At 36.9% G+C, this 16,107-nt stretch overlaps 1 protein-coding gene across 1 annotated transcript in view; it reads left to right on the top strand.

Moving 5' to 3' along the window:
- TAF2 (TATA-box binding protein associated factor 2) overlaps nt 1-16,107 on the top strand; it is an 83,915-nt gene that overhangs the window by 64,792 nt on the left and 3,016 nt on the right. The window contains exons 24-26 of the mRNA XM_044914294.1: nt 1,977-2,206; nt 4,135-4,240; nt 7,393-7,515. Coding sequence (XP_044770229.1) covers nt 1,977-2,206; nt 4,135-4,240; nt 7,393-7,515 — 459 coding nt within the window. The remainder of the gene's footprint in view (nt 1-1,976; nt 2,207-4,134; nt 4,241-7,392; nt 7,516-16,107) is intronic.

Below are 16,107 nucleotides of genomic sequence, written 5' to 3'. Positions count from 1 at the left end.
ATACAATCCTTACTTTTCAGTCTGTACTGTTCTTTCCGTGTCTAGTTTCTCTAGTTTTTATGATAAAAACCTCATTCTCCTCAGGAGCTCTTGCCTTTCTTTTGCTTTTAACAATGCTGTGTATCTGTTACCTTCTCACACAGTAACCAAGTTGAAGATGTCTCAAATAGGATCGATGATAGCTGGTTCATGGCGTGGAAGGTGCCTAGTACAGTGTAGTGTGTATAGTATGAACTCTGTGAAATTATAATTCCTTCCCTATGAATTTCCCTTGCATAAAATGTATGTCATAAATACTTATCTGTTGGGGTAAGTCTCATCAGAATCACTACTTGATTGATGGCAGTTTATTTACTCATTCTCATACTTGTTGAAAACCACAAAGCTTAATATTTATGCTGTGTAAAATTTGCTGTAGCACCTTCTTTCCCTTTTGTTTCTCCTTTTTAAACATTATGATCCTCTTTTGAAATCACAGTTATTGATCAAAATTGTTTGTAGGATTTTTCTTACCCAGAAGAATTTACATGTTACTTTTCATTTATTTTAAGTTCTATACATCATTTTAAATTCTGCCTAGAAACTATAGCAATTCTCTAATCCTAGATAACAGATTTCATCCTGTCAGGCAGTTCCATTTGATGGCATTATCTACCTAGAGTGCTCTCTTGGGGAAAAAAGGGAAAGTGAGAAAGAACTCTGGTATTGATTTGCTCTCTGATCTGCTATTGATATGGGATAAGGTATAATCTTAAGATCAAAACCCTTATTTTGGGATAAAAAAGACTGAGATTCATCAGAGAAATTGAAAGAACTTGCCTCTAGTCTCTCAACTACTTTAAACCAAATTTCTACACAGTCTTCTCCTGGTCAGTATGTGTTTTACCAGCTTTTGCTATCTCTGGGGTTTGCTTTTTCCTTTAACTTTTATTTTTTAAATAAATACCTACTAGAGTAACACAAATATATAGGCATTAAACAAAACATTTTCCTCCTCTTCAATAAAAGTTTTTAATCATGTTATTTTAAGTAGATGTAGAGTTTCTTACTATATTTAAAACCTGAAAGTAATAAATTTGACGGGAGATTTGTTTCAAGTGGTAGGGTTCATAAAGGCTCATGGAGTGCTGTCTTCCTAATGGGCTATTCAAGAAGAAAATAGGACAAGATGAACAGAGAATGAATGAATGTGGAGTAGTTACCAAGAAGGAGGAATTAAAAGGAAGATTTAAAGCCAGAAAAAATACTGTTTTGGGAATATTAAATTTTTAGTGGATGTCTAATATTTGCTAAGAATGGTGTAATTGGAGCGCCTGGGTGGGCTCAGTTGGTTAAGCATCTTACTCTTGCTTTCAGCTCAGGTCATGGTCTCTCAGGGTCGTGAGATGGAGTCCCCTGGTCAGGTTCCACACTCAGTAGGGAGTCTGCTTCTCTCCCTCTGCTCCTCCTCCTACTCACACATTCACTAGCACTCTCTCTCTCTCTCTCAAATCTTTAAAAAAAAAAAAATGGCATAATGATAACATTTTTTCCAATTACAGAATTCATTAGTTCATTCACTGACATTTACTGCTTCCAGGGGTGCCTGGGTAGCTCAGTTGGTTAAGCCTCCGACTCTCAATTTCAGCTCAGGTCATGATCTCAGGGTCCTGAGATCGAACTCCATGTTGGCTCCACAATCAGCTTGAGATGCTCTCTCCCTCGCCCTCTCCTGGCCCCACTCCCCTACATAAGTGTGCGCACTCTCACTCTTTCTCAAGTATATATATATTTTTTAAAGAAAGCATTTAATGCTTCCATAACAATTTCTAAATATCTATGTTAAGATGCATCTTTAGAGTACGGGGTTTGCCAGTGGAGCCTAGGTCATTAGATGGCCCCTTGACATTATAATCCTTTCCTTCTGTATAGGTTCTGGAGCAGTTCAAAATTTATGGATAAATGTACATACTGACTTATTTCTTTATTATTCTTAGGAACTTCACATGACTGGAGATTACGGTGTGGTGCTGTGGACTTGTACTTCACACTTTTTGGCCTCAGTAGACCTTCCTGCTTGCCCTTACCAGAGCTTGGGTTGGTTCTTAATCTAAAAGAGAAAAAAGCTGTCTTGAATCCGACCATAATTCCGGAGGCCATAGCAGGCAACCAAGAAGCTGCGATTAATCCAAGTAGTCACGCACAGCTAGTTGGATTTCAGAACCCTGTAAGAATCACGTGCATTACGGAAGATGTAGTTTTATTATATAAAACTATCTAGAGAAGAGAACTGCTGTTTCTGACTGGAGAATTTTAAAGCCACTAAAAGTTTCATGTGCCACTTAAAAAAAATGGCTAGCTGACAGTAGTTTAGCACTGTACAGTTCAGAAAATGCTCCTGACAAACTACATAGCTGCACATGACAAATGATGTGCTCCAGTCCATTTACCCCTTTTGTCATGACATGGTGTTTTTGTACTTGAGTGTTGAATTTCTTCCTTGAGTAGTAGAAAATTGAAATGAATATTTAATCTTGTCCATATATGCTGTTGGCAAACTATTTGAACACAGGGGCCCTGACTTTTTTTTTTTGCTACTCTGTGTCATACCTAGCACAATTCTAAGCATATGATAAATGCCTGGCAAATGCTTGTCGAATTAAGTAACAATGAATGGTCAGGTAAATGAGTAAGCTGCTGATTTGAGAGGAGCTGATGCATTACATTTTTATTTATGTATGTGTGTCTCTGTTTGCCTTTTAAAAAGCTTTTATTTCTAGCTATGCATTAGAAAATTACCAGACTTTTTGTAGAAAGACCTTTAGGATACATAACAATCATTTTACTGTAATTCAAAGAAAGTTTTCCAGAAATTATTTTCATATTAATAACAAAATGTCCCCAATAACTCATGCTTCATTTTTCGCCAATATTTAGACCAGATTACTTGCCTGGCAATTCCCTACTGGTGTTTTGACACTTGAAAACTGAAATTTTCTTTATGCTAGTTAGTGATAGTTATTTTAAATTTGTTTATTCACCTAGATTTTCTGGAATACAGTTGTACGTATTTGTTGTAAATTTGAAATGTATCCTAGACTTTGGGTTATGAAGAAGTAAGATGATCTTTCCGTAGGAAAAAAAAGAGTCTCATTAATGTGCTCTTTCAAATCTGAATATTTAAAACTTGTACAAATAAATATGTTTCTAATTCTTGCCCATATATGTTAACTTATTCACATTCATTCTTGGAGTCTTCAGGAGAAGAGGAGAAAATGATACCAAAAGATACATTCTTTTGGGAAAGCTCTAGAAGTTCGCTTATATACCTCCCACCTCCCCCAAAAAAGACCAGCAGACAGGAAAAGGTGAAGTTTATTTTAAGCCCATTGCTGATAATTTTTAGGCACTGGGCATGTTCTAATCTGCATGGTTGCTGTAGCTGTTAGTTTTCAGCTATAATATGAGCTACTTGTCTTCAGAAATCTAATTTTGATCTTGAATATTGCCGCAGGAAGATGATCACCTTGCCAAGGAAGCATCATGTAATATGTCAGCTCATCAGCAGGGAGTGAAGAGGAAGGCTGATACACCACTGGGGTCCCCACTAGAACCTGGTCAAATACTGGAGAAGAATGAGGATAGCAGTAAAGTCAAACTCAAAATCAGAGTAAGAAATACAGGTTAAACCTGTATTAGTAGTGTAGGATATTCACCTTCTTGTAAATCTTTTTGAATACTTCCATTGGTTTTTCCTTAGCAGGAACAGATGGGGCAGACTGAATCATAAAAGAACCCAAATGTCATTTAAGATCTTCCATCTGATTATTTAACTTCTATTATCACATACTTCTTCTCTGTTTGGGGGAGGAACTATGTGTGTGTGGTCTACCATGGCTCACTCCCTCTCCCCACAACTTAGGAGTAGATTCTAGTTGCTGTTTCATTTTCAGTAATATCCATTCAGCTTCTTTTGGTGGCTGGACCATTTAATATTTTCTTACTCTTAGTACTTTTTGAGAAAAAGACTACTTTTCCTTTTAAGATGTGGGGGTATATTCTGTGGCCTGTCTGCTACCTTTCCTAAGAGCTAAGATCCAAACGTAAAGCGATGTAATAGCTCTTTTTCTCCTTTGTTTTGTGTATGTGTTTTAGTTTTCAAATTCTCAAGATGAGGAGGAAATTGACATGGACACTGTTCATGATAGCCAGGCATTTATTTCCCATCATTTGAACATGCTTGAAAGGCCATCGACTCCAGGTAAGATTAGTGTACAGCCCATCAGGAGGTGATGAAGAAAGTTCTCATGGTACTACTGTTTTAAGGCCCATTGCTTTATTTACAAGTGAACAACTTTAAAGTTGAAAAGTAGCTAGTATAAAATACTAGATTATGTCAGATTATATTGCATATTAGCAAAGGAATAAATTTTTAAAAATTGTGTTTTATTTTGGTCCTTTTAAAGTATTTGGCATACTTCTGGGGTTGTTTTTTTAAAAATTCATTCAACAGATTCCTACCAGTAGCTTTAAGGGGTTTTTTGGTTTCTTTTTTTTTTCCTTTTGTTTTGTAATAGACTTAACCTCCAAATAACCTCAAAATAAAATACTAGATCTATTTTCTTTTTAATAGTGGAACCATAATTTTAAGCTTTGAAGGTAATGTCCCCATAACACAGCTTTCTCTTTTTGCCTGCCTGTTTCATGTAATATTATATCATAGATTTTTGTATGCATCTCTCAAACATCATAATCTTTCCTTTTTTTTTTTTTTTTTAAAAGATTTTATTTATTTATTTGAGAGAGAGAATGAGATAGAGACAGAGAGAGCATGAGATGGGGGAGCGTAGAGGGAGAAGCAGACTTCCTGCTGAGCAGGGAGCCCGATGCGGGACTCGATCCCGGGACTCCAGGATCATGACCTGAGCCGAAGGCAGTCGCTTAACCAACTGAGCCACCCAGGCGCCCCATAATCTTTCCTTTTGAAAATAGTACCTGAGACAGTATTGAGTTGATATACTGTAATATACCTTACTTTTCCTTGTTGGTAGGTATTTAGGTTGTTTCAAGTATTTATTACAGGTAATTCTGCACTGAATATCTTCATACAAAAGCTTTTGTTTCTTTTTTGTCAAATTTTGTTCTTAGGGTAAATTTCCCAAGATAGATTATTGCTGAAAAGATTAATTTTAACTGTATTATGAGATACTTACCTTCAGAAGATTTTCACAGTTCTTGATATATTGTGCCATAATGCTTTTTGAAGAGTTAATACCTAGGTTATGTCATCACCATTTTATAATTTTCAGGGATGAAACATTGATGTAACTTGCATGTAAGGTGTGAAATATAGTAATAAAACAAATATTGGTGAACCTGCTCTCCACCCTAACCTCCACTCTGTTGTAGGCTCCATGCCAGGGTCCTTCCCTCTGTGCCCCTTCCTGGTTCTGTTCACCTGCTTTTGCACTACAAGTAAATACTATCTTCAGTTTCCTTTTTTAGTTTTCCTTACTCATTCTGTTGCTTTTCTTTATATTGTATCACATAAGTACAGGATTTCCTTGCACTTGTTTTTTTTTAAAGATTTTATTTATTTGACAGAGAGAGACACAGCGAGAGAGGGAACACAAGCAGGGGGAGTGTGAGAGGGAGAAGCAAGCTTCCCGCCGAGCAGGGAGCCCGATGCGGGGCTCGATCCCAGAACCCCGGGATCATGACCTAAGCCGAAGGCAGACACTTACACGACTGAGCCACCCAGGCGCCCCTTGCATTTGTTTTTTAATTTTATGAAAATGGTATGATACCAATAGGACTTACTTTTTTCAGTCAACATTATGCTTCTAAAGTTCATCCACTTTGATATGTAAGATGTAATTTATTAATTTTCATTTATCTTTTATCATTTTTGTATGCATAGTACCAGTGTAATAACTTAAAAGATACTTATCAATTATAAATGATAAGTCAAGTTTAGTTTACTTTTTTTTTTTAAGTAATCTCTATGCCCAACGTGGGCTTGAACTCACGATACCAAGATCGAGTCACATGCTTTACTGACTGAACCAGCCAGGCACCCTCAAGTTTACTTTATAATGCATTTTTTATTGGGAATATGACTATTTTTCTTTTCTTTCTTTCTTTTTTTTTTTTCTGGGTACTGTTCCTGTTTTCTTTTTATTGGAAAAAAAGGGAGTATTTATTTATACCCTATACTGGTTGTCTTTTATGACTTTTACATTTGAATGATATTTTTTCTTTTTCTTTTTTTTTTTACTTTCTTTTAAACTTGTTATATTTGTACAGAGTTCCCCTTACCCACCTTGGTCTGCTTTTTATTAAATTTTAGTGTTGAGACCTAAATTATTTTTCACTATTTAGTAATCTAGGATAAGCTAGTAGAATTTGAGAACTGGCTTCAGGTAGACCATGAGCCTAAGATACATTTGAAAACTGAAAGATCATGAATTCTTTGACTTTTCTAATTATAAGAGATCTTAACAATTATTTATCTGGTCAGTCCATTTTACAGATAAGTAAACTTAAGTGAGAGATATTAGGTCACTTGCCCTGAATGACACACTCAAGTAATAGCCAACTCAGGGCTAGAATGACCACTTTTCCATCTGACAAATGAAGAAATTGAGACAAGATGAGCTGAATGTCTCACCTGGATTATCTAATTTGTTGATAATTTAGAATCAGAACCTAGGTCTCCTGATAGCTCCTACAATGCTGTTCACATTATGCCACTAAAACATTTCCTGTTTGAAATATCTTCTGTAGGGCGCCTGGTGGCTCAGTCATTAAGCGTCTGCCTTCAGCTCAGGTCGTGATCCCGGGGTCCTGGGATCGAGCCCCGCATCGGGCTCCCTGCTCAGTGGGAAGCCTGCTTCTCCCTCTCCCACTCCCCCTGCTTGTGTTCCTGCTCTTGTGATCTCTCTGTCAAATAAATAAATAAAATCTTTAAAAAAAAAAAAAAGAAATATCTTCTGTAACCCCTAAATTATTTTGACCTATTTGTTGAGGAAGTATTATAATGGAATTTATTAGCAAATTTTTGGGGAACCAGGGAAACTTTACTATATGCAAAATTCCACATACAATATAAAATATGGTTTCTACCTCAAATGTAGAATCCAGTTTATATATTTAGCAGGCCAGTCACACTTTACTGTCTTTCTTGAATGTGTGTTGTTCTTAGACTTAAGCATATAGGAACCATGACAAAGGATTAAAATCAAATGGGATCTTTAGTAGTTAGTAGTATTCTTTTTATTATTAGAATTCTACTATTTTACTATTGAACTGCTTCTAGTTTTAAGGTTAACTTATGAAAACATGTCAGGCTTTTTTCTTCTTTTGGTAAGCCAAGAAATAAATACCTCTTTTCCCTCTTCTTTGGCATTATAGGGCTCTCTAAATATCGGCCAGCTAGTTCCCGATCTGCTTTAATACCCCAACACTCATCAGGCTGTGATGGCACACCCACCACGAAACCCCAGTGGAGTATGGAACTTGCACGGAAGGGAACAGGTGAAATTATTAATATTATTTTTATTTTGCTCAAGAACAAATCTATAAACTTTATAAAGTTTATCAACTTAAAAAAATACATGAAAAATATCGATCTAGAGACTTGCTTTTCTTGTAACACATTTACTTTGTATTATCTAACATAAAGAATATTTTGTTTATTTAGTTTTAAGTAGGCTCTGCTCTCTCCATGCATGGAGCCCAACTTGGGGCTTGAACTCACAACCCTGAGATCAAGACCTAAGCTGAGTTGGATGTTTAACCAGCTGAGCCATCTAGGCGCCCCTAAGAATATTTTAAACTAGACTTTTTACTATTTGAAAATAGTGCATTCCTATTATATAAAACTTGGAAATGAGAAAAAGAGTAGAAAGGGGAAAAAAAAAATCATCCTTCATTATGCCATTTAAAAATACCCATTATTGCTCTTTTCTTGCAGTGATTTTTCTTAAAATATTATAACATTAAAAATGCCAACTTCAGTAGACACTATCAAATCTGCACCTTTCATACTTTTACAAAATGCGAAAGTCAACCACGTATTTCTCCGTTCCGTCTCCCCCTGAAAGTTTTACAATTGGTCATCCATGGTCAATCCTGAAGACTAGATGCCATACTAGAAAACTAAGATATTCCGTCTTTTCAATCATTAAATACTAATTGGGCTTAAGTTTATGAAAAATAATTCAGTTCAAATGTGTTTGTTACCTGTTCTATTTTACACTGTCTTCCACTTAGCTGCTTACAAAAAAAGTTATTGTAATCTAGATAACGAGTAAGCATTCAGTGCTATTGAACAAAGATTCAGTCCTCAAGTTTTGGAGGAACGGGGAATGGAAAGCAAGATACATAAGCAAAATATTAAAGAATAGTTTTTCCAAAAGTCATTAGTCAGATTTTAAGATTACAACAGATGGATTTTGCTTATATAAACCATGTTTTTATGATACAAACAAAAGAGTAACTGTTTATTGATTTAAGGAGCTTAAGGATCAACTAGGATCAAGGATCAAGGATCAAGGAAAATTCAAACTAAAGTAACATCTCAGAATATTTTGGTATTGAGACCCCAGACTGTTGCTTTTTTATATCTCTCTGTGTGCTGCTCTATGCATTTACTGAAATAGATTCATACAGAATTTATTTCAGAAGGAGATTGGCTGGAGACCTTGTCACTTACTTTGATAAGTGAATTTTGACAAATCTTGGCCTTGCCAGTTTTATATTCTCTTGGTTTTATTTTTAATTTTTGCTTTATTACCATTATACTTATGAAAATTTTACTACATATGAAAAATTTCCCACATTTTTAAAAACGATAAAGCTCAGGGTATTTCAGACCTCTTGATATAGTTTGAGAGTGGTGCTTCTGCCTGTGCATGAATTCCTATTCCAGAAAAGAATCTGAATATGTTTGGTTTTTCTTTGTGATGTGGCACACTAACCTATGGAGTTAACACCTTTTTGTGCCCACTGATGTGCCTTTGTATCATAGTGCCATATTGCTTTAAAAAAACCATCTTTACTTTTCTGTGGAATCTCTCTTTACAGTCTTGTAGTTCTCATGACATCATGTGGGAAGATTGGGGAGGAGATACAGGGCTAATGGTGGGGGGAATAGGAAAGTATTGAAATGTTAGCTTTGGTTGCTAGGACCCTTTAAGTCATGAGGCAAAATGTATACCAGTATATTATTTGGACTGATCTGTAAAACATAATTGTGAATGTATTTTTAATGTGCCTTTGTAATTTTCTTTAAACGTGTTTATGCTATTTGGTACCCTGTGGCCCGTGAGCAAGTTTTAAAATTCAGTAGTGCTATTATTAGAATTTAGAAAACCTTCATTTTGCATATGGTAGTGTTCCAGAAGATTATTTGTACATGTATTTATTGTGGAATTCTAAACGTGTTTTCCCATAGACACATTGTTACATTTGATAGGTAACTCTGAAACTAGCCAACAAAGTTAAAATCCCTTTTAACTTACACCATACATGAAGAATAAAAGTATCAAGCCTAGCCACTGTATGTAACAATGCTTTTGAGAGAAGGGGCACTTAGAGCTCCATCTTTTGGAATGTCAGAAGCACAACTTCAGCCTAACTCAAATAAAGTTGGCAGTAAAACAGGAACTTCCTTTCTTCCTGCCTCCCAATAGGAGCCAGGGTCTCTTGGGATGGTAGCTAGCCTGGCCTGAGGTTGTGAGCAGAGGGCTGAGGAGAGGAGGCCTAGAATCAGTATAAGGGAAGCTGTGACCTCTCTTAATTCTCTAAGGGATTCTAGATTAGAGCTCACAAATGAGCCTTATTTGGAGCCTTATTCAGCACATCCAACTGAGGCATCTTTTACTTGGTCGGTAGAGTCTTGCAAAAATTTTTGAAGTAGTTTACTAAAAAGAGATTACACAATAAAAATCTGCATTTCCAGCTTCTCTTGAAAAAGAGTTACCTGAGAGGTCCTCTTAAGCAGGGATGTGCCTTCCATTTTGTGTTGCGCTGGAATTATGCTATCTCCTTTGGTCCAAGGCTTTTGATATTGGGAGCCCTGCTTCCTTTTTTTTGAGCCGAGATGATTTCTCAGATGGCTCCCTTAGAACCAACAAACCAGATGATGATTGAGAACTGGAATGTGTTGCAGATGTCATCTTGCGGGGGGAGGATAGAAAACAAATGGGGTGTAGGTAAAATAAAGCAGAGGTGGAGGTGCCTGGGTGGTTCAGTCGGTTAAGCTTCTGCCTTCAGCTCAGGTCATGATCCCAGGGGTCCTGGGATTGAGCCCCGCATCTGGCTCCCAAAAAGGCCTGCTGCTTTCTCCCTCTCCTACTGTCTGCTGCTCCCCCTGCTAGTACTCTGTCTCTTTCTCTGTCAAATAAATAAATAAAATCTTAAAAAAAAGAAGAGGTGGAAACTGTTAAGTAGTGGATAGGTCATAGTTTCTTTTTTGTTCTTTTTTCCTCCAGTTTTCTCTTTCCTTGTGTCTGATAGAAGACTAGTTTAGGGATGATATGTGTGGTAGGTTAAGCCATTTGGGGGTAAGAAAAGAGAAATGGCAGGGGTATTTTCCTTCCTTCCTTTACTATCACCTTTCCCTCCCCTGAGGTAAGGACGGGAGGCCATACAGCCTCCTGTGTCCTCTCCACCACTGCAGCTGCCCGATGGCCCGACGCAGCCGGTCTGTGTCCCAAGTTGCTGCAAGGCTTGTGTGAAGCACAGAGGAGGAGTGACAGGCACAGGGGCAAGAGGGAAATCCCTGGCGGTTCTGTGGGGAAGAAAAGAAGGAGAGTTCCTGCGGTTTTGCCTAGCTAGGTCTGCTGTGTATGTAACACCTTCTTGCCTAAGTCAGAAAAGCACTGTTCTAGTGCTTGAAATCTTTCCCACAAAAAAGATATCTATATCTATCTATCTATCTATATCTTGAGAGTACTAGTTCTTTCTTTTGAAACTCTAATATGAAAAACAGACTTTGATTTTTTTTTTTTACTTAAATTTTAATGATCTAATTTTACACTTTATTTTTTACAGTGATCCAAAGAATCCAAAGACCAGACTTCACACTTTCCCTAATAAAAACTGCAGGTTTTGTGCTAAGTTTAAACATATACCTAATGTGCATGTATTTAAGAGAATTAGCAGGTTATTGACACTTTAATCAGATGGGCTGAGAAGCTTCCGCATTAGGCTTTTATTAAGTATCTCTTTGGTTGATTTTGCATTTGTTAAATTGACTGCAGCTAAAATCCTTATCCATAGTGCATTTTACTAGCTCTCTGGGAAAGATTTTATGTTGGGTAGAACAACAAAACGGAGCATTTGTTTTGTTCTTTTCATATAACATGAAATAGGAAAATATATTCTGAATTACATATATCTCCTTTTTTTGATATATATGCTGTCTATCATAGAGACATATATTTCAGGTCAATAAAAGGACTTTCTTTAGCTTGCAAACCCCTGAAATGATATGTGAAATTATGTGTGTAAATGTGTCATGAGGATGGAGATATACACATTTTTCTCAGTAGAGATTCTAAACATGACCTCATGCTAGTGTGAAAGTCAACTCCTGTGTGTCCCAGATCTGACTGCTAATACAATTCCACATGGGAAGGAAATTGTACTTTCTTAACACCTTGGTTTAGACCTGGTAAAATTATCCAGGAAAGAGAGAGATTAGGCAAACAAACAAAAAAATATATTTTGTTGGGGGCCTGGGTGGCTCTGCCGGTTAAGCCTTTGGACTCTTGATTTTGCTTTGGATCACGATCTCAGGGTTGCGAGGTTGAGCCCTGCGTTGTCTGGCTCAGTGGGAAGTCTGCTTTGAGAGTCTCTCTCCCTTTCCCTCTGCCCCCCCCCACCCCTGCACACGCACATGTTCTCTCTCTTAAATAATCTTAATACATAGAAATATATATTGTCTATAATAAGTGAAAACTTAAGAGCTAAAGGGTGTGGTGGTGATAGAGTATCATTAGGTTTTATCAGATCTTCTGTTACAAACACTATTCTGGTGAATATTTTTGTATATGTGTCTTTGCACATATGCATGAGCACATATGTGGGATAGATTTCTAGAAATGAACATTCTAAATCAAAGAATATGGGCATTTAACATGTTCATGCATAGTGTCAAACTGCCTTAACTTCTCCTTTTTAAAAAACACTTTATTATGGAAAACTGTGAAGGAGTCAGACTAGTATAATGAACCCCCATGTATCCATTACTCAGCTTCTACAGTGATCAGCTCATGGTCAATCTTGTATAATCTATATCCTTACCCATTTCCACCCTTATGAATTATTTTGAAACAAATTCCACATATCATCACTTTCTTCATGAACAACTTAGTATATATCTCTAAAAGATGAGGAATTTAAAAAGTCATAACCACAGTAACATTCTTATTCTTTAAAAAATTAATTTTTTTCATATTTTTAAATATCCAGTCACTGTATAAGTTTCAGTTGACTTATGCCATTATTCTAATATTTATTTTTAACACTTTATTTTTTGAATCATTATCCACATAAGGTCTACACGTTGCAGTTGGCTGATATGTCCTTTACATCCTTTTAAATTTAAAGTTTCATGTTTACCTTTTTCTCTCTTTTCTTCCCTTTTATAATGTATTTGTTAAAGAAACCAGGGCTTTGATCTGTAGTTTTCAAGTCTGTGTTTTGCTAATTCTATATCATGGTATAATTAACGTGTTAGAGTCCTCTTTATTTCCTGTAAATTTGTAGTTGTATATAGAAGCTTAATTTATTCAGGTTTATAGGTGGTGTTGTGTTCTTCCATCTGGAAACATACAATGTCTCGTTGACTTTTTAATTTTTTTTAAATAGTGGAAGTTAGATTTTATTTTTTAATTATTTTTAATTTTTTAATATAAATTCAATTAACAATGTATTATTAGTTTCAGATGTAGAGTTCAGTGATTTATCAGTCTTATATAATATCCAGTGTTCATACATCCATGTGCCCTCCTTAATGCCCATCCCCCACTTACCCCATCCCCCACCCCTTCCCCTCCAGCAACCCTGTTTGTTTCCTATGATCAAGAGTTGACTCTTTTATGAGGTTAGCCACTAAGATGTTTAAGACCTAGATCCGTTATTTCACTAAGGGTTGCAAGATGGTGATATTTTTTTTTTTTTTTTTTTTAGGGATAAGATGTTGTTTATTTATGGGCGCCTGGGTGGCTCAGTTGGTTAGGTGACTGCCTTCGGCTCAGGTCATGATTCTGGAGTCCCGGGGTCGGGTCCCACATCGGGCTCCCTGCTCGGCGGGGAGTCTGCTTCTCCCTCTGACCCTCCCCCCTCTCATGTGCTTGCTTTCTCTCATTCTCTCTCTCTCAAATAAATAAATAAAATCTTAAAAAAAAAAAAAAGATGTTGTTTATTTATTTGGAGAGAGTGTGTGCACATGCGGGCAGGGGGAGGGACAGAGGGAGAGAGAGAATCTCAAGCAGACTCCCTGCTAATCATGGAACCTGATGTGGGGCTCGATCTCACGACCCTGAGATTATGACCTGAGCCAAAATCAAGAGTCAGACACTCAACGGACTGAGCTACCCAGGCGCCCCCGCAAGATGGTGATATTCTAATTCATCTGTCCATTTTTATAAACTGGTTTATTTCTGTAAAGCTAAAGTCCCCCTCATCTATTATGACCCAGTGGTATAGATTATACAGGAGGAGAAAGATAATGGCTTCTCTTTTTATTTAACAATTTCCCAAATAATGAGTTGGCTAACTAGCATCCTCCAATGGTGAATAATCAGTTCCAGTCCTTTAGTTATTGTTCTTATTATTCCAATTGTCCCATCTTGGGGCAGTGAGAACCTCTTAGAAGTTGATTCTTGGGTCTGTGGAGAAGAACTTAACTTCCTTGCCATTATAATACGAGATTTTTCAGGTTAATTTTGTAAATATTTGTAAATATTTACAAAATATGTCCTGGGAGCCCTGGTTCCTCACACCTTTATCTTTGGATCTAGCTAATCCATTGTCTTATTAATAGACTAAATACAAATCAAGAGACATGCAAGATTTATAATCAGTGTATCTTTAATGCTAAGTATAAGGCCACTAGACAAGAGATTGGATTTTGAAGTGGTTATAAGTATTCCTTGGAAAAGAGTACACCCAAGTACACTTGGTTGTCGTTTTGGCAGTTGTTTCTGCTAGGAAGTACAGTTTCCAGTGTAATTATTGGTTTTTCTGCAATCCAAGTTGCTTGGCAGGTGTTTAGGATGATGAAATTTCTCTCAGTGCAGAAGAGGACCTCAGACTCTTAATAGTGCAGACAGCCAATTGGAAAGCTCACAGTCTGGTGTTGTAGACTAAATCATGAGGTAGGATCTAAAGGGATTTGTTCATGAGGCTTTAAAGTCTCTTATCATCACTTCTCCTTATCACCTTGCTCTGTATCCTGTTAGGTATGGACCTGTTTTCTCATATTTTGGAAACATACTCGTGTAATTTATTTAAAATCTAAATTAAAATCTTACAGTGGCATATTTGGCTGATACTCTAATTCAGATATCTCTCAGAATTTTTCTGAATACTATCTTGGTACCAATTATTGCAAAAGATACAGATCCCAAAACTTGCTCTGTATGTAAATCTCTGTAATTGGCTTATGCATCATTATTAGTGTTATCTTTACCAAAATATCATGAAAGTAAAACAATAATTTTGTAGTAGTAAAATATGAATAATCTTTGAGGGCAAGAATTTTTGGGTTATTCATTTGTCCTGAAATGTTGGAACAGTGCCTGACACAAAAGAATTATAGTAGTCAGTACTAGTTGAATAAATGGTCTTTAATAGTTTCTGTGCTTTATCCCTCTTCCTTCAAAATTAGTGACCTTCAGATTGCATTTAGTTGGACTGAGTTCATCAGACATCCTCTCTAAAAGAAACACAACTATTAGGTATTTCTGTTGTATGAATTCATTCATTTATGTTTAGCAAGCTTCGGCAGGGGTGGGGAGGTGAGATGGAGGGCGTGCTAGATACTGGGTGGCACACTGGGATACAAAGATGAAAGAGATGAGCTCCCTGTTCTCAAGACGCTGGGAGTGGAATGAAAGAGCCCCACAGACGAAAAGCTGTGCTGCCGGGCGCACCCTGCTGCGTGCAGCCGGGCGGGGTGCTTAGGAGCACACACTGGAGGCAGGCTCTTGGGGTTTGTAGCTCAGACTTGCCGGTGCCACCTCAGGCAAGTCACTTGAGTCCTCTGTGCTGTAATTCCCTTTCCGTATTATGTTGTGGGAACATGAAAGAACGAATTCTTTTGGGGCAGTTTGGGGAGCACTTCTTAAAGAAATGACGTTTGAGCTGAGTTTTAAATTATTAAAGAGCCTAAAATGTTTTTTCCTTCCCTTTTGTCTGCTCCAGGTTACCGTTTAAACATTACTTCCTTGCAGAAGTTTGCCTCTGATCCCTCCACAACTGATTTAAGTCTCCTTTTGTGCTACTGGTTCACTCTGAGTTTTGTCTTTTTATTACTTGGTTGTACTTACTCAATTTCTTCTCAGCTAGTATGTAAATGGCAGGAGGACTGAGATCTGTCCAGTTCATCACTATTTTCCCCAGTTCCCATATAGTTCCTGTTACTTGTTAAGTGAATTTGTGAGTTAGACAAATAAGGGAAGGGCATTTCAAGCGTAGGAAGTAGCATTTACAAGTTCACATTAGTGAAGGGCTACCCTCAGGTGCATAGAAAATGATAGCGGAATGTAAGGCTGGAATGGTAGGTTCAGGACAGATTGTAAACTGTCAGTAAAATCAGTGCTGAAACTGATTTTTAGGAAACTTCTGTGGTGATGTCTGTTTTGGTAAGAACCATGGTTTGGGGCTAGTTTGGATCAAAATTAGTGCTGAGAATTTACTTTAAAAAGTCCATTTTAGTGAAAGGTTGTTTTTTTTTTTTAGCTAGTTTGGAGAAAGCCTATGTTTTCAGAAACTGCTGCATTTAAGTCCAAGGACTTTGGCTTTTATTCTGTTGGTAGAACCAACTGAGTGGTTTTTTGTTGTTTTTAGAACCAACTGAGTTCTTTTTTTTTTTTTTTTTTTTTTTTTTTAAAG

The sequence above is a fragment of the Neomonachus schauinslandi genome, chromosome 4 (assembly GCF_002201575.2).
Source record: "Neomonachus schauinslandi chromosome 4, ASM220157v2, whole genome shotgun sequence".
NCBI lineage: Eukaryota > Metazoa > Chordata > Mammalia > Carnivora > Phocidae > Neomonachus > Neomonachus schauinslandi.
This window is presented reverse-complemented; position numbering and strand designations above follow the sequence as displayed.